Source organism: Chionomys nivalis, chromosome 14, assembly GCF_950005125.1.
Source record: "Chionomys nivalis chromosome 14, mChiNiv1.1, whole genome shotgun sequence".
Lineage (NCBI taxonomy): Eukaryota > Metazoa > Chordata > Mammalia > Rodentia > Cricetidae > Chionomys > Chionomys nivalis.
The window spans coordinates 668,740-695,720 of record NC_080099.1 but is presented as its reverse complement, the minus strand read 5'-3'; the positions used below and the strand labels follow the sequence as shown (position 1 = coordinate 695,720).

At 34.6% G+C, this 26,981-nt stretch overlaps 1 protein-coding gene across 1 annotated transcript in view; it reads right to left on the bottom strand.

The window, feature by feature from the left end:
• Positions 1-26,981, bottom strand: part of Dok6 (docking protein 6) — a 309,821-nt gene that overhangs the window by 187,746 nt on the left and 95,094 nt on the right. Inside the window, exon 2 of the mRNA XM_057788968.1 lies at positions 5,523-5,630. Coding sequence (XP_057644951.1) covers positions 5,523-5,630 — 108 coding nt within the window. The remainder of the gene's footprint in view (positions 1-5,522; positions 5,631-26,981) is intronic.

Genomic DNA, 26,981 nt, shown 5'->3' with positions numbered 1-26,981 from the left:
TGTTGCTTTGTGTTTATTGACTATGTAAATTGATCACCTAGGTTTCTATTTGCTACTGACCTTTTCCATTAGCTTCCATTAATCTGTGCTAACAGCTCCTCATTTATAATGCATGACTATGATTTCTGTCATTTTAGAATGTCTTAGCAACTTCAATAACTTTAACTTTACTTTTCTGCATTAAGCTTGCTTTGATTAATCTGTGTTATATACATTTCCATATGACGTTATCCTGTCAGTATCTACAAAAATAACCTAAAAATTTATTAGAATATTTTTTGCACTATATGTCAATTTTAGACTATGACAACCTAGTAACACGGAGGAATCTTAGACACAAACTTCAGCATTTTGTCATATATATGCCTTCTTCTCATAATTCTAAGTTGCTTTCTATAGTTTTCAGCATGGAGGATTTTATATGTGGTTTTATAAGTTCACTTATTATTTGTTGGCACTGATATTGAGTGATTTTTAACAATGCTATTTGCCAAGTGCCATCTGCCACTATGTGAAAAAATGCATTGAGTTTTATACACTAAAATTTCCATGCCTACTGTTCACTAAAATTTATGGTTCTGTATTTCTAGTTTGACAAGCATTTACAACAAATAATTATGCCATCTAAGAATAGAAAACTTTTTTTCCTTTTCTATGGGAAGTTTGTGTTAGTTTTTTCCAAATTGTTGAAGCTTGCTCTTGTCTTGGCTTATTGAGAACTGTGCATGATCAATCCAGGTTGAATTCTGACAAAAGCTTTTTCTCTGTATTTCTTTAAATGGTCCTGTGATGGTTTTTTATCTTCTATTGCTAATTATTCCATTAAATTTCAAACAAAACAATCTACTCTTTATGGTGTCTTCTTCTTATCATATATTTCTAATTAGATATGTTAATAGTTTGCTAAAAATTTTAGATTTACCGAAAATGATCGTAGTTTTCTTTCAAAGTATTTGTCTTTTTTGACTTTGGGATACTACTGACAACAGTTATTAGAAATAAAAGGGGCTATCACTTTAAAGAGGGGCATGGAAGAAATTTGAGAGAAGGTAGTTGGTAGGAGCTGCAGGATAGAAAGGAAGATGCTGATGGGTGAAAGGGACATAATTCTATCTCAGTTAAAACACTAAAACAAATAAATGTAAGGTCCAATTATTGTAAAAGAAAATAGTTAAATAAAACATAAAATGTAAGATTCCTGTTGAACAATTCAGAAAATGTGTCATTTCAGGTTTACCATTTGTTGATTTTTTCCCCCTCTCACTGCATGGTGTGTCCTTTCCATGGTTCACCCTCCAGCATTTATAATTTTATTATGAGCATAGTGACTGTCATGAGTAAACTCTATATTATATTTTTTGCTTTGAAAAATGTTTTGCTGTGATTTACTTCCTTAGACTGTATTGTTAAAGCTATATCTGTGGTGATCGGTGGGTGGCTCATGCTTTAGGCAGAATACTCAAGCCTCAGCTACGAGGTGATGCTAGTTTGCCAGACCCCGTCGCTGTCACCCAAGACCTGTACTGAGTGTGTGTATATCATTAATGGTATCTTCTGACTTTCTCTTTGAAATGTGTCTTTCTTACACTCTGATAGCCCACTATGATCAGTGCCAGCTACTTTCCCTAGACTTTCTAGTGTTCCGGTGAGAGCGAGTCTGCCAGTGCCGGGGCCATTACTATGACTGCAGCTCCCCCTGGTAGAAAGGGGTGCATTTTGTTTTGGCAAATCATTTGACTCTCTATTACAAACAAAGTGTTTTGTTAAGAGACCAATGTGATTTTTGTATTTTGTGATTTTGTGGTTTGATGTTTGTGGGAGGAATACATAGTTACAGATTACTGTTGTATATAGAGAAAATGGAAGGAAAAATAGACATTTGATCATAGCAGTTATGATACACTTTCCTGTTTATATCCCTATTATTTCCATCACTTACAGGATATTTGCCAGTTGTTTGCTGATTTATTTTTAATCTCTTCTTCCATATTTTGGCTCAAACAGTCTTTTCGTTCTTTAAGCATACCAAGGATTTCTACCTCAGTTTCTTGTACCAGGTGTTTTTGTCTCCAATTATGAAATGATCTTCTGCTTCATCTTTGAAATTCTTAGAAGCTGCTCCTTGTAATACTTCATCTTTGTCTCACCAAGCTGCAGTAGTTTATCTTTTATTCTTATTTTCTTTTATAGTAAAATACTCGATTTCATGGCACTTTCCTAGTCATTTAAGCTTAACACCAATGGTAAAGAGATATAGTGTTTAATAATTTTTCTCCACCACTGAATCCCCAGTGAAGAAAAAATAGTACATATTTAATAATGTCTAGAAAATCATACAAATAATGAGTCTGAATTCTAGATAAGGCTGACAGGCAGGATATCTCAAAGACTGAAATTTTCTTGCAAGCTAATCATTCACAGTGGAAACGAAGAAATTTTCAAAAAGCAGTGTCCAAGACAAATCACAGCAAGCACATTCTTTATCCCTGAACACTCCTATAGAGAGCACATGATTGCTACTGTAGTATAAGAAGAGATTAAAGTTGGAATTCATATTATATGAAATGAGAAGTGTCAGGTGGATGATTCATGACTATAATTTCTACACCTGAGTAGCTGAATTGAGAGAACCCCAAGTTCACAGCCAGCTTGGGCTACATAAGAAAATAGGATATCAAGAATAAAATAAGGCTGTACCCCCAGATAAAGAATTATGGTCCGTTAATGTTGCTAAGAGAGAGAGACTTAGTTTGTTCCAGGAACAAGTTCCTGACAACTTATCCAAGCCCCCAAAAGTCAACCTCAACCACAGATACATATAAGCAACACTAAATGAACTTACGATATGGTTACATACATGTAACACTAACTATTAAGGAACAAGAGACCACAAGCATAATAAACAAGTAAAACAAAACAACAACAAGATAAGCAAGGAGGAGAACTAATTTAGATTTCTTTTAGAGATGACCACTCATCAATAAATGATATACACCCTTTCTCGAATCATTCAAGTGTTATCTTTGTTACAAAATCTATTTGAATTCTAAATTATAGGAAATACATAGTTCTATAACTCTCCTTGCTGTGTTATGTGTGTATTCATTTTGTCTGTAGTATGATTCAAGCTTATGGGACAATATTTTTGTCTTATGCAACCTTATATCCCAAGTCATGAATAGAGTGCCTGGCGTAGAGCAGACATTCAATATGTATTTGTCACCAAATTACCAGTCTACATAAGAAGTTGAAATCCTAGAGAAGATGCATTGTTTTCATATAAAAATGGTAAGTTAAACCATAAAATAGTGTCTTGCTAAGCATTTTGCTTGTTTTATTTGGGGGGAAAACAGTGTTGTATTGACTGGAGTGTCGACCAATGCGTGGAGCTGCTGAGCAGGAAGGTCGCACCAGTTACTCTTCTATTGGTTTGATAAAACTCAAGGACTCTTACAGAAGAAATACTTTATTTGGGCTTACGAATCCAGAGGGATTAGAGTTCAAGATGATGGAACAGAGACACAATGGACAGACATGGAAGTTAACAACTTACAACTTAAACTCCAAGCAAAGAGCAAAAAGAGTTAATTTGAAATGATATCTTTAAATCTCAAAGTTGAACACCAATGACACATATCTTCCAATGAGGCCACATCCCCTGACGTTCTGTGTAATCAGGGGTTCTATTGCTGTGAAGAGACACTAAAACTACCACAATTCCTATTAAAAAAAAACAACAACAACAACAACAACATTTAACTGAAGATGTCTTGCAGTTTAGAGGTTTAGTCCGTTGTCATAGCGGGAAGTATGGCAGCAAGCAGGGAGACATGGTGCTGGAGAAGCAGCTGAGAGTTCTACATCTGGATTAGCAGACAGCCACTGGTGCTGACCTGAGTTTTTGAAACCTCAAAGTCCATGTCTAATGACACACTTCCTCTGACAAGGCCACATCTACTCCAACAAAACCACATATCCTGATACTTCCAAACAATGTCACTCCTTATGAATCTATTGGGAGCATTTTCATTCAAACCACCACAGACTCTACAAACAGTCTTGGGCCAAATACCTAAAAACTAAAGAATATGGGTGATATGCTATTCAAATCACCATGAAGAGTTCTAGCCAAAATTTCATGGAATATATAAAATGTTCAGCCTTCCACAATTTTTCTTGTAAGGAAAATATGAGTCAGGTATGATGGTTCAAGTCTATGATTCCTGAAATTAGGACCTAAGATAAAAAGATTGCCAATCATTAGAGACTATCCTGGGCTAAATAGTAAGCCTCTTTCTAAAAGCATATAAATGAATGTTATGGCTTTATATTTAATTCACTGCTTGCCACTTATTCTTAAGTCTGCTTTAAGGGTTTTAAAAACATGACTGATCTTAATGATACACAATACCAATGAAATTTTAGTATGCAAATCCTTTCTTACATGATCAAAATAGGCAGAATTCTATTGGCCATTTTATAAAATACCAACTCAAATTGTCATTAGAGACATGCAATGCAACTGTTAAAAATCTATTCACTAATGAGAAAACCAAAATGTCCATAAGCTAGTAAATTATTGAGCAGAAAATCAAACTTTTTTTTTGTGGCGGTAGATCAATATCAACACGTAAAATACCTGACAAAGATTACAACAACTTCAGTTTTGGGCTATCTGATCATATTTAGATGTAAATATATGGTTGGTAGTCTTTTCATAGTTAGGTTATATAGCTTATTAACTATATGTCAAGTAACATATAGTTAACAAAATGGGATAAAATAAAACTGTATATCATGTAAAATAAAATACTACAAATTCATTATATCATCTGAGATCACTTATTCTCTATGAGTCACTGTGTAAGTTGCTAATGAGGAATTAGAATTTGTATTGAGCTTTTTCAAGCAGTGGTATGCAGGCTATACAATTCCACACTTCTAGGTACAGTGGTTTGAAATTATCACCAAAGATAAATTCAGGCCACACGTTTATGGCTATGTGAAGGTCATATTGTATATTCTTTCAGTTATTATGGAGTTTATAGTTTACTCCTGGAATTTATGCAGCATCTACATACCAGCATATTTAATGATTATTTCCTGTTAATGTGCTGAGTAAACAGCTACTGCTATCTATATTAACATTGCTAAAGCTTGTCTGATAAATGTCATTTCCTAAATACTGCTATCGTTTAAATCAAAGCAGCAAATGCACAATTAACCTGAACAGAGGAAAAGTACCCACTCAGCACCTTAGAATGGATCTAGTTGAGTTATGACTCATCTAATTTTGCAAAGTCGCCATAAAAATGAGCTTTCCAGTTTGCAGAAGTATAACTGGGATTTACAGCAGATGATTAAGATAAGAAAGAAAAATAACTTTTGCATTTTATCAGAACAGGAGCGTTTTATCCTGGCTATGAATTTTTCCCTCTGTAGATTTCATTCATCAAAGAAATGTCTCCACAAGTTGTCAAGAGCCCAGCTTTTCCCCAGAGACCTCTACACATGTGACTTACCTTGTGAAAGTTTCTGAAATAAGCTGCCTTTTCATCTGGAAACTTTTCTAGCCTTCTGGGTCCCTTGCTAGAAGCCTTCTTAAAAACCAACCAACATCGTCTGAAAATCTGAAACAAATAAAGGCATCTGATTATCCACCCTTTCCTATAAACTTACTGGCTTTTGAGGTTTTATCTATTCAACCAATCCATAAGGAACGAGTTTGTAAAACCCCATTTACTTCATAGAATAGCTTCTTTAAAGAAGTGTGTGACTCATAGAAACTACAGCACACCTTAAAAACAAAATGTATCATGTAAAATTCAATGTTAATCAGCTTATTTTAATCATTTTTATTAATCACTTAGTTGTCAGTACTGCATGCATAATGGCAATTCTTTATTTCATATCCCACTGCAGTGTGAATTTATTCAGGTTAAGTGAAATAGATACATACTGTTAGTTTTCTAACTTTGAATAAAAAATAATATTTATAATTGTCTTATACAACTTCAGGATTATCAACAAATGGTCATGACATAATTTAGAAAATAGTAAGAAATACAGTTTTATATTGGGCACATACAACTCCCTTGCTTTACAGTTTTATATTTACTAGAATATGCTAAATATTTATTATGTAAAATGATATCTTTCAAATTCTATGTGTACATCTAATCCTGATTACTACTTTTAAACAGGTACTGTTATGTTCATTTTATGATGAAACTAAGAGGCAGGACAAGGCTTGAGTAAATGTCTTTCTGAACCTGTAGTTTTAGCTTTTAAAATACCGTTAATTATATGAACTCACTTTATTATTTTTGGACCATGTTCTTATTTTATAGAAATAATCAACACTAATCTTTTAGGTTGCTCTCATTTTTACTGTATAATATTACACGATCCCTGTAGGTATCTTGAAAAGAAAAGTAAAATGTATTTTTTTCCAAAAATGTATTTTGTCCAAAGCAATTGAACTTTCTTGGTAATCTGAAATGGACACAACTTTTTAATGCCTAAATTTGGCATATTTTATTTCATGAAGAAATATTCTTCAGTAGCATGAAGAGAGATTTCATCAAAGGTAATTTTACAAATCTTAGTCACTGTGTTTCTATTCTGTGTCTTTATTTAAAATACACATTTGCCACAATCCCTTTTCTGCTAGTAGAATACATGAGTGTAATTCTTTCAAATTATTCCCATGAACATTTTTCTTACTCGTTGAAAGACAGCATTTTCCATGTTAAAAGGCATTCTCAGAACAATCACAAATGAATTTTCCACTAAGAGAAAAATAATTAGAATAACCATCTGAACACTCACTCCCTCTGTGCATGCTCTCTTTCTTAGATCTTTTACTATAGCTTTGAAAAATACATCAGGGCCGGGCAGTGGTGGCACACGCCTTTAATCCCAGCACTTGGGAGGCAGAGGCCGGCGTATCTCTGTGAGTTTGAGACCAGCCTGGTCTACAAGAGCTAGTTCCAGGACAGGCTCCAAAACCACAGAGAAACCCTGTCTCGAAAAAAGCAAAAAAAAAACCAAAACAAAACAAACGAAAAATATATCAGGAATGGTGTTGAGCTCCAAGCATACAATAATATGTCTGCCCATCTCTGGGATTAGCTATATCTTCCTTATCAAAGGGCTAACAGCTGTATACCTGTACATGGGAACTGGTCAATTTCTTTAGAATGATTGGTTTGCTTTGATACACGGCGTTTAGCACGTGGCACTGAATTTCTTTGTTGAACCTTTACCGATTCCCACTTCCAAAATGAAATTATATTAATAATTACAATATGGAATCAATATATGATTTGCATAGCTCCAATTAATGAATTTCAGTCATTTTTATCCAATCCATTTCTCTTTCTCATCTTTCTCATTTTTCTGCTGAAATCTTTCTTCCCAGCAAACTCCTTTCTTTTTCCACGTCTTGTATTGCGTGTCGACTCCTTAAGCTTAATTAGTTTCTTTCCACAGTATGGGAGGGAAATTATTTACTGGAGCAATGGCAAATTACCAATGGTTGTAACAATGAAAAAATGACACCCTTTTCCTGAGAACCATACACTGCCAGTAGTTCTTCAGGAAGGGGTAGAACATCTTGAGTTTCTCCCCTAATCATGACAAAATGTATGAAAAAATATTAATATATAATAAAAGACAAAAAGACTATGAAAAATTGGTAAAGCTTTTATATTTTTATCACAGCTCTTTTATTTATTCATCACCCAACTTCAGCGTTACTTAGTGCTCAGAAGAGTAATGCTTGGAATTGAGGGGGAATTTAACAAGATGGGCCAAAATTTCAGTGTACAGAAAATCCTCCACAAGATATTGTCCTTCTTTCAGGTTACTTTATCTTACTGATAGGTGCTATTTGCTACAAATAGCAAAGCTGTACATGCTAACATTTCTTTTTACTATAGGAGTTCTGGTTCCAACATATTGCTGTGGGAAATCTTTCTGTATAAGGGCTGCTTTTATTGGTTAATGAATAAAGCTGTTTTAGCCAGCAGCTTAGCAGAATAGGGCAAGGCAGGAATTCCAAGCAGAAAGAGGAGGAGTGAGTAGGCAGAGTCAAGAAGAATCTGTGGAGTCACCACAGGAGACAGACACAGAAGACAGATGCAAGACAGAACCTTACCAGTATGTAGGCCACAACCATGTGGTAATACACAGGTTAAAAGAAATGGAATACATTAAGGTATAAGTTATAGCTAGCAATACACTTAAGCCTGGCCAAATAGTATTGCAAATAATATAGTTTTGTGTGATTACTTCAGGTCTTGGAAACCTGGAATGAATAACCAGCCTCCATCTACAGATGGTGCCCAACATGTACAGCTAAATCCACATAAAACCGAGAGAGCTACAAAATGAATTCTAGACAAAAAGAACAGACTTTAGTGCAGTTTCTTGGAAGTCACATTTTTTTTTTCAGATGGGCTGTCTTTGCTAGAAGTGAGCAGGAGTGCCATGGCTCCTTTAAGAGAGATCTTCCTGATTCAGCATTAGAAGCAAAAAATTGCATAGACGTGGCTTCCTGGTTCTCCAGCACAAACAGCCCTGAACCTTTGGGGAGGTCTGGCGACAGAGCATTTGAATGGAGTTTGTGGGCCCGGGAGCTTGTATGCCCACTCAGGTTTAGGAGGAAAGTAGCTGAAACCATGCTCACCCCACCCCTGCCTGGCAGGCAATGGGATCTGATCCACTAGGAGTGAACTGACAGGAGAGCATGGCAAATTCTTACAGTTGTAAAGGTCTCACATGATTCTGATAATCAATTAAATTAATGTATCTGACTAATCAAATATATATTAGTATATCTGATCAAGTGTTAAAATGTTTCATTGAATACAAATATTTGCCAATATTAATATTTCATGATGTTTCTAATATATTGAGCAGTACATGTGTGCATGCTTACATTTAGGAATGCACACTAAAAACGAAGTTTATTCTCTTCATAAAATTACTCTCTCCATAACATAAAATGAAGTAATTTTGTGCTAAAGAAATCATCTTATTTAAGCTTTAATAAAACTGTTGTATTAAAATGTAGAGCATTGTGTTGTGATGTCTAAGAGAATGGACAACTTTCAGGTGAGGTATTTATAATAATTAAATGTTTTGTCTCAAAAATTATGTAAGTTTATATTCAAATTTGTTTCTCATCAATATGTTCATGTCATCTTCTTCAGGAAGATGGGGACATCCTTTAGGTTATAAGAGATGTCCTGAAGAAAACAGCTAAAGTGCATTTGAAAAATAACCTATGTTCTTATGAGAAATTGGTGGAATTTGGGTACTGAGTTCTGTCTCTCCAAAATTCATACTCTGAAGCCAGGGTGATGTTATTTGGAGATATAATAGTTTTAAGTGGGGACGTGGAGGTTAGTTTTGATGGAGGGATTGGTGTTTTCAAGAAAACGGTCATGACTAGCGTGCCTCCTCTCTTTTTGCTTATTTAAAGAGCAGAGGGCACATAAGCACATAGTGATAAACCATAGTCTATCAGCCAGGATGAAACCCACTCCAAAACACAACTACATGGGCACCCTAGTCTCAAATATGCATCCTGCAGAACAGAGAAAAAATGGATTTATATCATTCAAGCCATGTAATGCCGGATGTTTTATTAAGGTAGTTTAGATTCATTTTTATAGATGCCATAGATAGTTTAGATAGATAGATAGATAGATAGATAGATAGATAGATAGATAGATAGATAGATAGAAATAGAGATAGATAATAATTAATTTGCGGCAATGATAGGGTAGTGCTTATGATAATAGTTGAAATGACAATATTGTGGAAGTGAAAATCATTCCTATGAATCTGAGCAGAAATTTAATCCATAAAGAACAACAAATTCTAATATTATGTACAAGGTGGTATGTATATATATTATAAATATTTCTTCTGGTTTTCATGAATGCATTGAAGTTCTTTACTTTAAGAAAATTGAGATGCAACTCTTCACTAAAACTATTTTTGTTCTTTTCTGCTGGGAAATGGTTTCCCTGTACTATTGGTCATTTTATTGCTCCTGCATTGGTAGGCATCATGATAGCAGATGAATCCTTAAAATATTCGTAGAAATCCATATGTATGTAGGCATTACTATAGTTACTTCAACTTAATAACTGAGCTAAATATGAGCCAGAAAACATGCATTGTTATTGCAGAACAAGTGATACCAAATAAGATGATAGATCTACCTATTTACATAGCATCCTTTCCTTCAGCTGTTATAACATTAACAGATCAAATGACCAGACAAATGAGCCTAGTTTTTAAAGGTCTCATAAAATAAACTCCTTGCAAACTTGAAAGACCTGCCACTTATTTTTGGAATGGCCTTGGATTTTAAACAAGTGCCAAAATTGATACATAAAGTTCACATATATTTAATCCAGTCTTTAATATTAAAAGGTTAATGAAGCCTTGTATGGTTTTCAAAATGAGGACAAGACACCAAAATAATTGATAAAACTATTAAGAAAAAATTAATTTTATTGAGAATTTAGCTTTATTTTTCTTATCCTGTTCTTTAACAGCAATCAAGACCACATTCTAAACCTGCAGTCTGTAATAATTTCTTAGATGTTGTGAATTTTTTCTGTTTGCTGATTTGTTTTGCTTTCAAAAATCTTGACAGTTTTGAAGTACACTAGTCAATTATTTTCTACAAAATTTATTAATTTCTATTTGTCTTGTTATTTCTGATAACTAAAATTCTAATGAAAATCTGACAGCAATGTCATGAAAATAAAATTTATTGGGAAAACAATATGAATGAATCATGACTGTGGACTAGTTATTTTTAACACATTTTTAATTGATAATTTAAAGGTGAAAAGAGAATCACTTAATAAATGTTGATTTATTTCCTCTTTAGTCATAATTTCTAAATGCTTTGAATTTAAATAAAATAAAATAGTAGCCAAGACCATGCTGTGGAGACATTTCATGTGTCACCTGTTTTATTAATGGAAGCAAAATTATGTGTCATGAACTAAATGCTTCCTCCAATGCAAGAGTAGAAAGTGAATGGGGAGGAGATCTCTCCCCTTTGACTTTTTCATCAAACTAGTTTCTGCTCGAGGTCCTGGAACTGGAGCTTTAAAATAGTATTTTGGAGAATTTACATATATGAGCAAGGAAAATGACTGCTGGGAGCTAGAAAATCACTTCTATGAGAAAATATATATGTAAAAAAAGGTTTATCTAAATTGAAACGTGAAAATCTTTTGAGGAAATGAAATAAAACCCCATCATTGAACTAGCACCTAAATGTTTTGCATCCCATGAGGATAAGCAGTTGGTGTGGGAGGTCCTTCTGTCTGTGTGTTGTTTTTATTGGTTAATGAATATAAAAAACTGCCTTGGCCTGATAGGGTAGAACTTAAGTAGGTGGGGAAAACTGGACTGAAAGCTAGGGGAAAGAGGCGGGGAGAGACACCATGTATCCTCAGCCTGACACAAACATCGGTTGGAATCTTTTTCTGCTAAGCCACTGCCATGATGGAGGTGGGTCTTGTATTAATCTGTTGCTTTCATTGGTTAATTAATAAAGAAACTGCCTAGGCCCATTTGATAGGCCAACCCTTAGGTGGGTGGAGTAAACAGAACAGAATGCTGGGAGAAAGAAGCCGAGTCAGGCAGTCGCCGTGATTCTCCCACTCCAGACAGACGCAGGTTAAGATCTTTCCTGGTAAGCCAGCTCATGGTGCTACACAAAATATTAGAAATGGGTTAAATCAATATGTAAGAGCTAGCCAAGAAGAGGCTGGAGCTAATGGGCCAGGCAGTGATTAAAAGAATACAGTTTCTGTGTAATTATTTCGGGACATAAGCTAAGCCATGCGGGCGGCCGGGTGCCGGGGACACAGCCCTGCCGCTCATATTACAACACTGCCACGTGGCGATATACAAATTAATAGAAATGGGTTAAATTAATATAAGAGCCAATAACAAGCTAAAGATAATAGGCCAAGCAGTGTTTTAATTAATACAATTTTTGTGTGATTATTTCGGTTATGGGCGGCCAGAACGAAGGAGCAACCCTCTGCAACAAGCAGTAATGAATGACCAATGAGCTTTAATTTATTTGGAAATTGGGGGCAGGTGTTCTATTCTAATTTGATAATTCTTGCATCTCAAGAGCATAAATAATTGCAACTATTTTGATTTGGGCTGTTTAAGGACAAAATTTATTTCTTGAAGAAAGTCTTCTTGACAAGTATCTGTCAGGTGACATTTTTGCAGGTTACATCTTTGTTTAGGGAATTCTGCATCCTCTATATTGGAATAAGAACTGAGAATTTCACCTCTTTCAGACACCCACTCTAAACAAGTAGGTTGCCTTAACAACCTAGCTATAAGGTGACCTCAGGGCCCTGTTGCTGCCAGAATTCTAGAAGTCCCACGGATATCAGCTGGCCCATTCTTTGGTTTCCAATGTGTTAGTTGGATGGGCAGCTTGTCATACTTACATACCCATTCCATCTGATGAAAAATTTCTGCCACATGGCATTTTTTCCTTTTAGCACTTTCTCCATTTCAAGGTGATTTTATACAAAGCTTTCCTTCCCAGTTAAGATTTACCAGGAGAAAGTCGATAGCAGATTTCTTGGCTTCAGATCCTAGCTGTAATTATGCTATTTAGCAAGTACTCATTCACAAATTTAATACATTCAATGTCAGATTTAATAGATCTATTCCATCACAAGCCATTGACCTAATGAACCTAGCACATCAAAATAGGATATCAGTACTTAGAAGAATTTTTGATTATAGGAATTGTCAATGTTGATGGTTGTTGTGATATTTCATTTGTATTTTAATAAATAAAGCATGTCTGATGATTAGAGACTAAAACAGTGCCACTGGTCAGCCTTACAGACCAGGCAGTGGTGACACACACCTTTACTCCCAGTTGAAATACTAGTTTGGCATAGGAATCAGGTGGTAGTGGTGCAGGCCTTTAATCCCAGCCCTAGAGAGGAATTTAAGATAGGAGGAGACAGCTCTCAGGCACAGTCTGAGATTCCTGGAGGCAGGATTGCCATTTCAGACTGAGGTAGTAATAAGAGCCAGTGACTGCATGTTTTGTTTTTCATGTTGAACCCCAATATCAGTCTCTGAGTTTTTATTAATCATGTTACAGACAGTTTGCCACGATAAAGAAAGTCATAGAATATTTTTCTCTAGGGATTTAATATATATACAATGGTACATTTGAGTTTTCTCCTGAAAGCAAGATTCCTTCTTCCTCCACATGTACACGCACATACACATAAAAGTGCACATAAATTACACATTGATATATAAGGTTCATTTATCCAAAACTGTATTTGATTAAAATAAAAAACAAGCATGTAAAGCCTACTCTGAAATAGGTCTGACAAGATTATGCTATGTGTAACTTCCACCAGCTAGTGGAAGATCTTTATCCTACCAGAGAAGATCATTTGGTGTGTGTGAGAGCAACCATTAGAAAGAAACACGTCTAATTACCTGGTGGATTAGATGTATTATGGTTAATATAAAAGCAACTCATACTATTGATTCAGACTTAATTGTTGTTAAGCTTGTTTTAATATAAGAAATTCACTTATTTATCCATTCATTCATTGATATATTCCTTCGGTAAATCTTGAGAGATTTCATAGATATAGTAATAAAAAAACTTATTCACAATAAAAACCAGATATATCTTCTTATAGAAAGAATTCTTGCACTGTTGAATGTATCCTTAATTATATATCAGGCAGGTGGTAGTTGATAAATAAATGCATTTGTGAGTAGCTAAGCACTGTGGAAATAATTATAGCACAGAGATGGGTTTTGAATACCAGACCTAGTATGTCACCCTCCCTCTCAAGGACATTTTATTCCAACATTAGATCAAGTAGAAGAATGTGTGATGCATACATCTGGGTACAGGAGGCTTCTGGGTGAGACCATTGAGATGCAAATGTGTTCATGGGTTAAAAATAAGAAAATTAAAATGGACTAATGTCAACTGGGGAGCTCTTAAACTAGAACTGTGGCATCTCAGGCATGTCCACAATTAAGCTTTTTACTTGAGATGTCTGGGTGTTCACCTTATAAATTGTGATAAGAACTACAGCCACCTCTTGTGATTCTGTCTGATCCTTTCCTAACAAGAAGTTTGAGCTTTTCTCTAACCATCACAATTTTAACAAATAAAAACTGTCACCTACAGCCACTCTTCAGTTTAAGCCATAAAACAGATGCCACTCAATAGGATCCTTTATGTAATAGCAAGGTGACTTGAATTAAGTTTCCCAGATTTAAATTCTAATGTCTCTAAATAAATTTAATCCTTCTTCATTCTAAGATAGATAGTTTGTATCTTGCCTGAGGACTGGAATTTTTCTAACTGCTTCAAGAACTTATAGAGACCCAAAGAGTGAACAGGGAACCAGAGTAAGGGAGAAAGAATTTACTGTTGTAGGGGTGTCTGCTCCTGTGTGATGTCATTAGAAACTCTGACCAGAAGAGGGTGTGAGATTCCCTGGAGCTAGAGTCACAGGCATATGAACTGCACAGTATGGATACTAGGAACTAGATTCAAGTCCCCTAAAAAAGAAGTAAGCATTCTTAGCCAGTGAGCCAAGTCTCGGGATTGCCTCCCAATGTCTCTTTTAAAAGCATGTTACTCTTCTTTTCCTAAATGATGTCACACAGTTTCAGTCATAGTAGTCAGGTGAATTCATGACACAAATATTAAAATCTTTGTAAATGAAACTTTAGAAAGTGCAGGTACTAATTGGCTTGATGATGACCTCACTCATATTGCTAAAATATAATAAGAAAAGAAGAGAAGGAAGTGAATTGACTGAATATTTATTTTTATCTCAGGAATGAATGTTCTAAGAAATGAAAATGAAGTCATTGAAAAGGTCTTTGTCATATGCCTGACGGCAACGTGAACATTTCTAGAAGAACTTTAACAGTTTCAAAAGACTATCCAATTAAAGGAAAAGCGGGATACTCGAACTGCCACTGCTAAAAAGGAACTTAACATGTGTCTAGGAGGTTTAAGATTTTACTAAATTCTTAAAACTTGAGAAAATCTGAAGTAGAAGGGAAAGAAGAAAGCTCACCCCAACAAAAGAAAATAAAAGGAAACTAGGCTATGGCAGGGCAGTGAGCTGCTCTTTCTACTGGAGTTTATATTAATGAGTCTGGAAGATGCACAGTTATGGAAAATCTTGTAATGTCTATAGAAAAACCACATAGACATTATCAATTCTACTGTTTTTTTGTACATAAGAGAAAAATATATGTATCTTTTACAACATTTGTGATAGCATTACTCATAAAGGTCTCAAGTGCAGGCATTATGATTTATGTACACAACTGAGCAATTGACACCTTTGAAAGTATATGAACTACTGCTACACAGACAAATCTCAAAATCATCACTTTAATGAAATCTAAGTAAAAGATGATGTTTGAAGCTCCATATATTCACATAAATCCCCTTGGCTGCCTAAGCCAAGCTGTGCTGTGTAATCTATATTTAGAAGTAGAGAGTACCAAGAACAAGAAAGTGATTTTCATCATAATCACCACAGTGACTGATTCATTGAGAGGTGCAGGTGTGAGAGGAAGGTCCATGCTGGAGTTCCTTCTTCATCATTAAAAACATATCTGAAAGCACATATGTCAACATTTTAATTTAGATGTCTTTATGTAGTTTCTGCCATTTTATTAGATTGTTTTAATTTGATTAGAGTCTATGTATGTTCTCTCTCTGTGTCTTTCTCTCTGTCTCTCTCTGTCTCTGTGTCTCTGTCTTTGTCTCTCTCTGTCTCTCTCTCTGTCTGTCTCTCTGTCTGTCTCTGTCTGTCTCTGTCTGTCTCTCTGTCTGTCTCTCTGTCTGTCTCTCTGTCTGTCTCTCTCTCTCTCTCTCTCTCTCTCTCTCTCTCTCTCTCTCTCTCTCGTGTGTGTTTGTATAGTAGGTTTATGCACATAACAAAGCCCGAACAGGACCCTGGGTGTCTTCTATCACTCTCTACTTATTACTTGAGACAAGTGTTTCACCGAACTGAAGCCCTATCATTTCCCCATTTTAATTGGATAGTAAGCACTTGGGATTCACCTGTTTCTTTCCCTAATACTCAGGTTACATGTCTGACTTTTTTGTGGGTCCTGTGTATTAAAACTCAGGTTCTCATCCTTGCTGAACAAGTATTTTTACCCACTGAATTACCCCTAAGGCCTTATGATTATTTTTAAAAGTATTCAAGTTTACAAAAATGTCAGGGGACACATTTTACTTTTTTTCCTTTTGTGGTTCCTATTTTCAAGTAGAAAATAAGGAAAAATAACAGATAGAGACAGAGGAACCAATCCTTCTAGTATTTTCAGGGACAGATGGCAGCAATTGATAAGTGTGCTAAAAAGGTGTTAGGATCAACCATTAATTAGGCTGAACACAGCAAGGAAACAGACAGACACCACACAGCTTCTGGCTAAGACTCAGGCATCCCAGAAGTACTTATGTCTAATGCTATCAAGTTTCTAAAAAAGTCTTGGCAGCTTTGGTTTATCTATTAAAAGTCAGTTAATAAAGACTGGCTGTGCACTGGTGCCTCTGAAGGAGGACAAGGCAGGACTCTAAGGAGAACTTTTGGGCCCATCTCTCTAGTGGAACATGTTTGCATCTGTATTGTCTTTAAACTGAGAGATACTTGACACATCATGACCTTTAGAAGTGAATGATGAACATACAGAAATGAAAACATAATTTACATTTCACTATTCCTGTGTAATATTGCAGCCATTTTCAGGGTTTTTTTTTTTGTTGTTGTTGTTGTTGATTTTGTTTTGCGGGTGTCCGAGTATGTGAATGGTGTGTATTCTTGAGTGTGCATATGGTTAGCACTTGTCTCTGGAAACACGTATGGAAACCAGACGTTACTTCAGGCCTTCCTCTACCGTCCTCCATCTTTGATTTGAGAGAGGATCTCTCCTTGAAACTGAAGCTAAGCTGGATAGCCAGTGACTACTCAGAATGGGGCTTCAGCACTGAAGTAGTCTTCAGGCATACTGTTTCACAAGCTTTTACATGAATGCCGAGGATTTGAACTCAGGTCTTCACACTTGCACAGCAAATATTTTCTTAGCGAGCCATCTTCTCAGCTCCAGCCACACTCATTCTTGAAGATGTACAGTGATGAAACTCACATATTTGACTTTATTTTTCAGTTAATGTTTCATTACTTTCCTGCTGAATTTGAGAGCAAAAGGAGTCCCCCCTTTTTTTCTTGCTTGTAGCAACAGAGGTTTTAAAAATGCATCAAGATAAGTTAACCCCTTCCGTGCAGAATGTGTCTCAGAATTAGCAGGTCTCCCTAAATACCCCAGGCTATTTCTTCGTCCCCTGCTGGGATCACAGTGTAGCTGTAGTACCATAGAAGGTGTTGGGAGTACCAGGGCTTGAATTTTTCTATGTCATGTGATATAAGAAGGACAATCTTCTTAGTTTGTTCAGGTTTCAACTGCTCAAGAGAAAGCAGAGAAATAATCTATGTGAAAAGTTTGGAATTTTTAAAAAGTATCAATTATCTAAAATCCAATAAAATGTATTTTATTAATTAAAAATATGTTGTGATGAACACTTACTTGTGCTGATACTTTGAACTCATAAGCTAAAATTTCTAATTTTATGTCCTCTGTTTCTTAAAATGATGCATTATAAGAAGAAGCAAATTGGAGAATATTCCAAATTATTTGAGACCCACACTTTTCTCTATGCATATGGCCTTTGGTGGACATACATTTTTTTTTTTTTTTTTTTTGCAATCTATTCAGTTTACAAACTTCTCTTGAGTATCTGATACTTATCGGATTCTTCTCCAGCATGATGTTGTAATCAATAAACCAAGAAAATGTGAGTACTTATGACTCCTGCCTGCATGAAGGTTCTCACCCAGTAACTGCACAGGAAGCATAAAAATATGAATAGACTATGGAATAGTAGAGAATGATGAGTAGATAGAAAGTTAACAGAGAAGGGAAAATGGAAACCCCAGAGGGAGTAATGGGTGTCACACTATGATGTGTGGAACACATCTCTAGCTGGTCTGGAACCACTGTATAGCCCAGGTTGGCTACAAATGGCCTCAAACTCAAAGTGATCTGTCTGCCTCTGCAATCCTAGGGATAGTATTAGACTTACCAAATAAATACCTGGCAGTTACAACTTATTCATGTAACAACAATTTAGTCTTAATGCTTGGTCCATATATATACCAGTATAATATACCTCTCATGGAAAAACATAATTTTTGTATTAAATATTTGTACACGCTATCTATGAGTAATAATTTATGAGTATGAATTGCTATTATCTCTATAAAAGAAAAAGCAAACACAGGTAATATTTAATATATAGCATTCATTTAGTATATTAATATCTTTAATATATTCTATTTGAGATATGTATTTACATAGTTCATATTTATATTTCCCAAAATCTAAAACCTCTTTTAGACCATGATAATAAATTTTCATAATGTTTTAAGCTACTACAAATATATAAAAATCTCTAAGTAGGTTTTTGTTTAATATAGTCATGAGACAATGACATTCTCATATGCAGAAAATATTTCCCTTTAGCCCTGTGTGTCAGTTTCTCAATGCCTTCAAGGAAAGAGATTTTTTTAATTATTTTATTTTTGAGAGGCAATAAAAGCCAGAGGATTAGAAGAATTTTATAATCTTCTCCTAATATATTTAACAATCATTAAAATTTTTAGAAAACCAATAAAATTTAATAAAATTCTACTTTTCTTCCAAGAAGATGAGACTTGAATAGTCTACATGAAGATTTCAATATATTTTAGAAATTATTGTCAAAATGAAGAAGAAACATTCTTAATAAATTTAGTAAAAAAATTATAGATATAGCTGTGTCTGTAAAGAATTTAATCTTCATCTCATAGCCTACTGGGTTTCCTAAGAAGAAAAATTTTGGTATTTTTGTCTTGTATATATTTATTCTCTTCCTAAGCATGATTTTTATTTCTCCCATCTAACTGAGAATATAAGTATTTTCTCTTATGTTTATAAGGCAGTAAATCATGTAAGGATACTGATCAAATTATTTAATGAATACAGGGCATCTATTGAAAATGGAATTTTTATAACTTATTTATTGCGAAAATTTATGTTTGAGACATTGAAATTGGTGTTATTTGAATCTTAAGTGCACCCTTCTAACTTATGTATCAAAGGCATCAGGGTGGAGAGGTAGGAAGTCATTGTACCATTAAGCAAGTCACTGGAAGTTATATATCTCAAGGATGCGTTTAGTTCTCTTAATTTTCTGTACTTTCTGTATTTCCACATTGTGATGAGATGAGCATGCTTGCTTCATCATAGGTCACTTCAGAAGTTCTGCCTTACCCAGTCACAGAGACTTTGTAAAGAAACCTCTAAGTGTAGGATCCAAAATGAGTATTTCTTGCTTCTTGTTGTCAGGGGGGAAAAAAAACTAAGTAATACACATAATCATTTTTTTCAAAGTTGTAGTTCTTGTAAAATTTCCCCCTTGGGCTTCCACATTAGAGCCCATTTCTGAGTGCCATGATAAAACAAAAACAAAAACTATCTGAATTTTATGCAGTATTTTAGTAGTTCTGTAAGTACTTAATTTTCTCAAGAATATTCATTATTTAATCTCCTTAGAGGAAGCTTTTGTAGTTCAGTCACTAACATGTACATACCTTTATTGAAGAATTTTGATAGCATAGAAAATATAGCTACATCAATTCACCAATACATACTATTTAGTGATTTGACTACACTACAAATGTTATATAAAATAAATGTTTTGGTATGTGACTAAGTTTAATAAAACTGCTGAAAAATGCTGTCACAAAACAGCACTAAACAAGACATAATGTTTGCCATTTGCACGTATATGAAGTTATTTATTCTAACTATATCAAGATTGTGTAATGTCTTCAGAATTTTTTTAAAGAAACACTCTCACATGGTTCTATGCAGTAGACCAATATATTACAACCTATACTATTGTGTGTTGAATAAGAAAGCTAAGATTCCTGTGTATGAGTGGAGTATTGAATTCACCTAAGTAAATTCTTTCTTGATTCACTTAAGAAATCTTAAAGTACTTAAAACATGCATTGAGGAAAATAAGGCTTAAATTATTTTTCAAATTTTTAACCAAAGCATCTTTCTTTTTAATTTTCATCATGATTAATTTATCCCAATAGTACTATTATAAAATAAAAAATAAGATAACCAGGCTTTTTTGACTTTAGGAAAGAAGTAGACATTGCTACCAATACTGACTCTAAGAAATTTTTCCTGCAGACAATAACAGTATCTGAAAATATTGGAAAATTTTGTTATCTCATAATAAAAATAATGTTCCTTGAGAACAAATTTCAGAAAGGTAAGAGAGATAGAAATTGAAAAATTAATATGCCAATAAAGAAATAAATTATAATCTTTATTTCTTGTCTAAAACATTTATAAAATTTTAAAGCAATTGCTTGCCAATATATTCAAAACACATCGTGACATCATGCAATGACCATAATAAAATCAATATTTAGTGCATGTTAATAATACATGGAAAAACTGGATCTAATTCTTGTGATTGCTGTGTTCAGGACTATTTCTGGGTATGGGCAATGGCATTTATTTCTTAGATTCAAAAGCTAAAATAAAAGTATAACAATTTATTCAAGTAAAAACATTCTTTAGTAGGCTGCACAAACTATAAATGACCTAAGATGTAATCCTTGGACAATAAGGAGGAACACTTGTCTATTGGAGATATCAGTTTCCCTGAAATAGCCTCAGATAAAAATATTGAGCAAGACCCCACTCATTTAAAAACTGCAGGATAAATTAGAATATTAACTACCCTTCAGATAATTGACATCCAAAAAATACAGATACAAGGTCTATTTGTAAGTTAAGCCACTTATATTTTCTAAATGTAATAAACATACTGGATCAATAACTAGGAAAAAGTTGGTTGAACAGTGTGTGAAATTGCAGAATTTTTGACTACACAACTCAGTATTTTGATCTGTTATGGTTTTCTGTAATGGACTCCATCTGTTGCAGGGAGACATTTCTTTGATGAGGAGTGAAAACTGCATTTATTTTCAATATAAGGACAAATATTTAGAAATGTAGCTAGGGATAAAACTGGTTTAGTAAAGTGGTGGTTGTGGATCTCCTAGTAATGTCAGAAGATACGTCTATTGCGTGTCAACAATATGGATGCCTTACTTTGTCTTGAACAAAGGCAACTATAGACATGCTAAAGAGGACCCCTGTGGGATAGGGTGGAGCTGGGAGATCATGAGGCTTGAACCCTACACAAAGAACTGCAGGCAGCAAAGGAATGCTGAAATGGGATAAATGTGGCTTCCCCAGGGAAGGGCACCCCAATGTTATTCATTACTAAATTGTATATATGTATGGATATGTGTGTGTGTATGAAAACATACACACAGGAAGCATTATACAGACCTAGTAGGTTGTAATTAGGACTATATGTGTACACACATATGCATGTAGCAATAATTTGTTTAAAAAACCAGCAATGAATTTAAAAGAGAGTAAGGAAGTTTCTGTGAGAAGATTTGGAGAAAGGAAAAAGAAAGAAGAAAATACACAATTTTATGATAATTTCAAAAAAGAAATAAAAAAAATCCAAGAATTTACAAAGGGAATCACAGTCTGTAATTTCCGGACACACATTCTTGCACCATGTAGTAGCAAGAGTGCTTTATTCTGTAAACACAAGATTAATAAATAGTATATGTCTAATTTGCAAGGACTTCTTAATAAAAACCGTCTTTAAACATGACTATTTCCACAGGAAGCATTGTTACTAGAAATTTCTGATTGTAGGGTGGTTTTCCTCTAATAAGTTTCATGCATTTTAGTAAATATCCAAATGTTTCTAAGAAAGAAATTTCCTATTAAAGTTTAAGTTAGTTTTAGAATTTCAAAAGACATTAACTCTTCCTTATGATTAATTTTAAAATAAACCTGGTGGTAGTGGCACACACCTTTAATCCAAGCACTTGCAAAGGCAGAGACAGGTGAATCTCTTTGAATTCAAGGCCAGCCTGGTCTACAAGAGCTAGTTCCAGGGCAGGCTACAAAGCTACAGAGAAACCCTCTCTTCAAAAATGAACAAAAAAAGAACAAAAACAAAAACAAAATAAATAAACTGAAGTCGAAACTTCTTAGATGAAATGTAGTAGTTAATATTACACACAAAGTGAATTTTTTTTTTATTTTTTTATTTTATTTATTTTTTTTTTTATTTTTCGAGACAGGGTTTCTCAGCAGCTTTTGGTTCCTGTCCTGGAACTAGCTCTTGTAGACCAGGCTGGCCTCGAACTCACAGAGATCCGCCTGCCTCTGCCTCCCGAGTGCTAGGATTAAAGGCGTGCGCCACCATTGCCCGGCACAAAGTGAAATTTTAAACATAGTTATAGTGAGCTATTGCTTACTGAAATAACTCAGTTTGACTTCTAACATTTATTCACAGTTCAAGGTTTATTTGCTAGGGTTCAGCTACCCTGAGAGTGTGTGCAGACAAAGCACACATAGGTCTATGATGGGTCATTGTGCCTACTTACAAGTAGAGCATGGCTCACAGCCTGCTGGCTCAATGAAAACAAATGCAGTGGCTCTTTTATAAAATGCAAACCACAAATAACATCCAACTGAGAATTTCTAGGAACACTAGGAAGGCACCGACAACTGAAAAATCTAGGTCAAAGGTAACTATAAAGAGGGGATGCTTTCAATGAAATATATACTAAAGTTTTAATGAACTGTGGTTACAAAGTAATTATCAGTGCTTCAGGATATAGAAATCCAATTGCATTGATGTGATTATTACACATTTTGTAATTACCATGTTAAACTCATAAATTGCTATAATTATTATACTAAAACTACATTGATGTTCTTTTTTTTTTTTTTTGGTTTTTCGAGACAGGGTTTCTCTGTGGTTTTGGAGCCTGTCTTGGCTGGTCTCAAACTCACAGAGATCTGCCTGCCTCTGCCTCCCTGAGTCCTGGGATTAAAGGCGTGCGCCACCACCGCCCGGCTAGATGTTCTTTTTGTAAAAAAAAATATATTGATGCTTAAAAGCAAGGTAAAACGTCCACTTGATAAGTCACCTATAATCCCAGAAGGTTGAAAGAAGAGAGTCCCAAGAGTTCAAAGCAAGCCTGAGATATTTGTTGAGTTCCATTCCAGCCTGGGCTACAGAGTTAAGAGCCTATCTAAAGAAAAAAATTTAAAAAAGGCTAAAACTGCCCTTTCCTTGAATTGTGAAATATTAAAAACTATTTTAAAAATATTTACACATGTAAATTCAGCTTTACCTAGTATTGTATTATACTGGCATTAGCTATTATCTTACAAGTATAAACATTTACACCACAGATTAAAGAGCTATTTTCCTCAGATTAAAGAGCTATTTTCCTCTAAAAGTTTAAGAATATTTTTATGACTATTGTGCTTTTAGTTAATTTGAGAATGGACACAAACAGGAGTAGGACGAGAAGAGTCCAACTGTCCGTTTCTGTATATGTCTATTTCTACACTTGTGTAAATATTCACATGCATCAACTTTGCTTTATAAGTTCAATATGTGTATTAATATAAATAATATCCACATGTATAGATCCAAACATAATTTTTCTTAATTACATAGTTAGAAAGATCAAAATAAACATTACTCTTTTATTCTCTCTGATTCAACTAGGTTCCTTTCCCTTTACATTAATGTTGAAACCAAAGATGATCCCAAGGTTCTATGGGTAATTTTTTAGGCATCTAAAGATTAAAAATATATAAATTCCACTGAATAAATGGAGTTCTTCTGCATTTTTACAGTCAGGTCATTAATGAGATGCTGTGAGAGAATACACACATGGTTTAGAGGCACAGCCAGAAATGAAATGTCTCCCTCCAGGAGCAAGTTTTGGGTCATAACTCGACATTGTCATCATCATCATCCTGGGATGTAGAGCTCCTGCTGTCAGTTCCTCAAGTGGGAGCAGACTTTAAAAACAATCACAACACTGTGGGCAAACATCACATTATATCTTTCAACACCTGCTTTGAAGTAGCTGAGATTGATGTGATGAAGGGAAAAGCTCTTTCTCTAAATTTAACCCCTGTCTTCCATTATCCTGTTCTAGGTTTCAGTTTTATAAAAATCAGACTATGATGATATCATGTGAACTTAAACTTTTTGAAACTCATCTGTAGAGACAGAGCCCAGAGCTTGGAACTCCCACCAATGAGCCAGCTGGTTTTTACTTTGTGGACACTAGTAGAGGCCATGTTCCTACCAAGATGCAGGTCTTGAAGATTCAAATCCTATGTTCAGATTTGGTCCTATAAAGACATTTTTTTTCAGATATCCATGCTATACAAAACTTCTGAAATTGTTAGCCAACCCTTTTCATTCACCTTTGTGGACATTTATTTTCTTGTGGCTCTCCTTTGTTAACTTTTTAATGTTTAAATAGTTCCTATGCTTTTGTTTTTTTGGCATCTTCTTAGGTTTGGTCTTCCTCATTGCCTCTTACATCCTGCTTGTGATTTCACCCATGGAACATTTATTAAGGAATCACATGCTCATGAATAATAAAATATCACTTCATGAGGCAATAGAAGCTTCTGCTTTTAATATTAATGAAATTCTTACTTGGTAATTGTGAAATAAAAATACAAAGCACTTCAAAGTCTACTGTATTCCCTCACTGCTTTAATAACAGTATTTTTTTTTATTTTGTAGTTCCATACCCAGTAATAAGGTCGTGGGTTTATGGATAAGTAGCAGTGTTCAAGGCGGTCACTTAGGGTTTTGTCAGATCACAGCTTCTCAATTAAATGTCAATCATGGACTTTATAGGGTACACTGACTTATTGTGAGATATATTGCTCTATGGAATAATCAGAAAACGTGTGTGTGTGTGTGTACTACATAAGTTGGATATACAAAAAGTATTTCATCTAAGTATAAAATGTATAACCTGCTTGATTATTAGAGTCAAAGGGATTAATTTAGATGAGGAAATTAATTATATATTGGTAAGTTTTTATGATGTTTATGATAGAATGTTCTGTATGAATCCATATTTTCAACAAGTAACATTTAATTTACCTCATAACTCTAATATTATCTAAACTTTTCAGAGAGCATGAAACTATACTATTAACACCCAAGAGAAGTCTCAGAACCTACTGTCAAGTCTAACAACTGAAGTTCAATCTTAGCTAGGGGAGAATTTTAGCAGTTTTCCTCTGATGTCCCCAATAAAACCACAGCATTTGCATTCACACACATAAGCATAAACAAATACACATATACAAATGAAAATAAATTAAAATATAATAGAAATCTAAAATATTATATATTAATAACTGGCTTGGCCATAATCAAGAATGACATGAATTAGTAAGTGAAATGTTTCACATATGAATATTTTCTTTATGAGTAATATTTTTTGTGTGAATGGTCTCATCTCAGGTTTCTGAGATTTTTCCAAGTAAATATAAAATAAGAATGAGCTTCCAGTGTTGTTTCACAAAGGAATATAGCATTTAAACATAAGATAAAGTATCAACTTAAAACCACATATTGGGTAGAATGCCCAATTCAGGATAAGGTCAGATTTCCTGTGGTTGAAGACAGAAGGATCTAGGAGGTAGGTTGTCAAAGGTCAGCCAGAAGAATAATTAAATAAAAGCTTAGGGACAGGTTTAGAGGCATCCTGAATTTTAACTGCCCAACTCTTGCCCTGCACTTTGACTACCTGGCAGGAACTAAAACATTCTGTAATTAAAATATAGAGAACTCAATGGAAAATCAAAGCTCAGAAAAGGAAAGAAAAATGAATAAAGGTAAGAAAGAGCATTGTGCTCTGCTACTGCGAGACCACGGGAGTAGAAGCCACATTTTTTTCTTTGAGACAGCTATATGCTCATGTACCTTAAAGAAAGCCTGACCAGGCCTACAGATACAGCAGGAGCTTTAGAGTAGAAAAGCACAAAAGACACTGTTTCACACAGAAAGCTGAGTTTCTACATCAATATTTATACCACTTATAAGTAAATCTTTTTATTTATACCACTTATAAGTAAACTAAAATTTATATATAATTGCTCCTTATATTGTTCATTTATTTATTATATTTTTATAAAGTTCTATTTATATTTCAAATATATTTGTATGCTGAAGAAAGAAATGGAATATATCAATAAATAAGTGAAATGAAAAATTAGTGGCTTCAGAAGAACTTTATTTTATATTTATTTTCTTTTATCGAAAATAAATTCTTTTTTGTTTTTTTATTTTAGAATTTTTTATTTATTTATTGATTGATTGATTTCTTAAAGATTTCTGCCTCTTCCCCGCCACTGCCTCCCATTTCCCTCCCCCTCCCCCGATCAGGTCTCCCTCCCTGGTCAGCTCAAAGAGCAATCAGGGTTCCCTGTCCTGTGGGAAGTCCAAGGACCACCCACCTCCATCCAGGTCTAGTAAGGTGAACATCCAAACTGCCTAGGCTCCCACAAAGCCAGTACGTGCAGTGGAATCAAAAACCCATTGCCATTGTTCTTGAGTTCTCAGTAGTCCTCATTGTCCGCTATGTTCAGCGAGTCCGGTTTTATACCATGCTTTTTCAGACCCAGGCCACCTGGCCTTGGTGAGTTCCCGATAGAACATCCCCATTGTCTCAGTGTGTGGGTGCACCCCTTGCGGTCCTGAGTTCCTTGCTCGTGCTCTCTCTCCTTCAGCTCCTGATTTGAACCTTGAGATTTCAGTCTGGTGCTCCAATGTGGGTCTCTGTCTCTGTCTCCTTTCATCGCCTGATGAAGGTTAATATTCAGGAGGA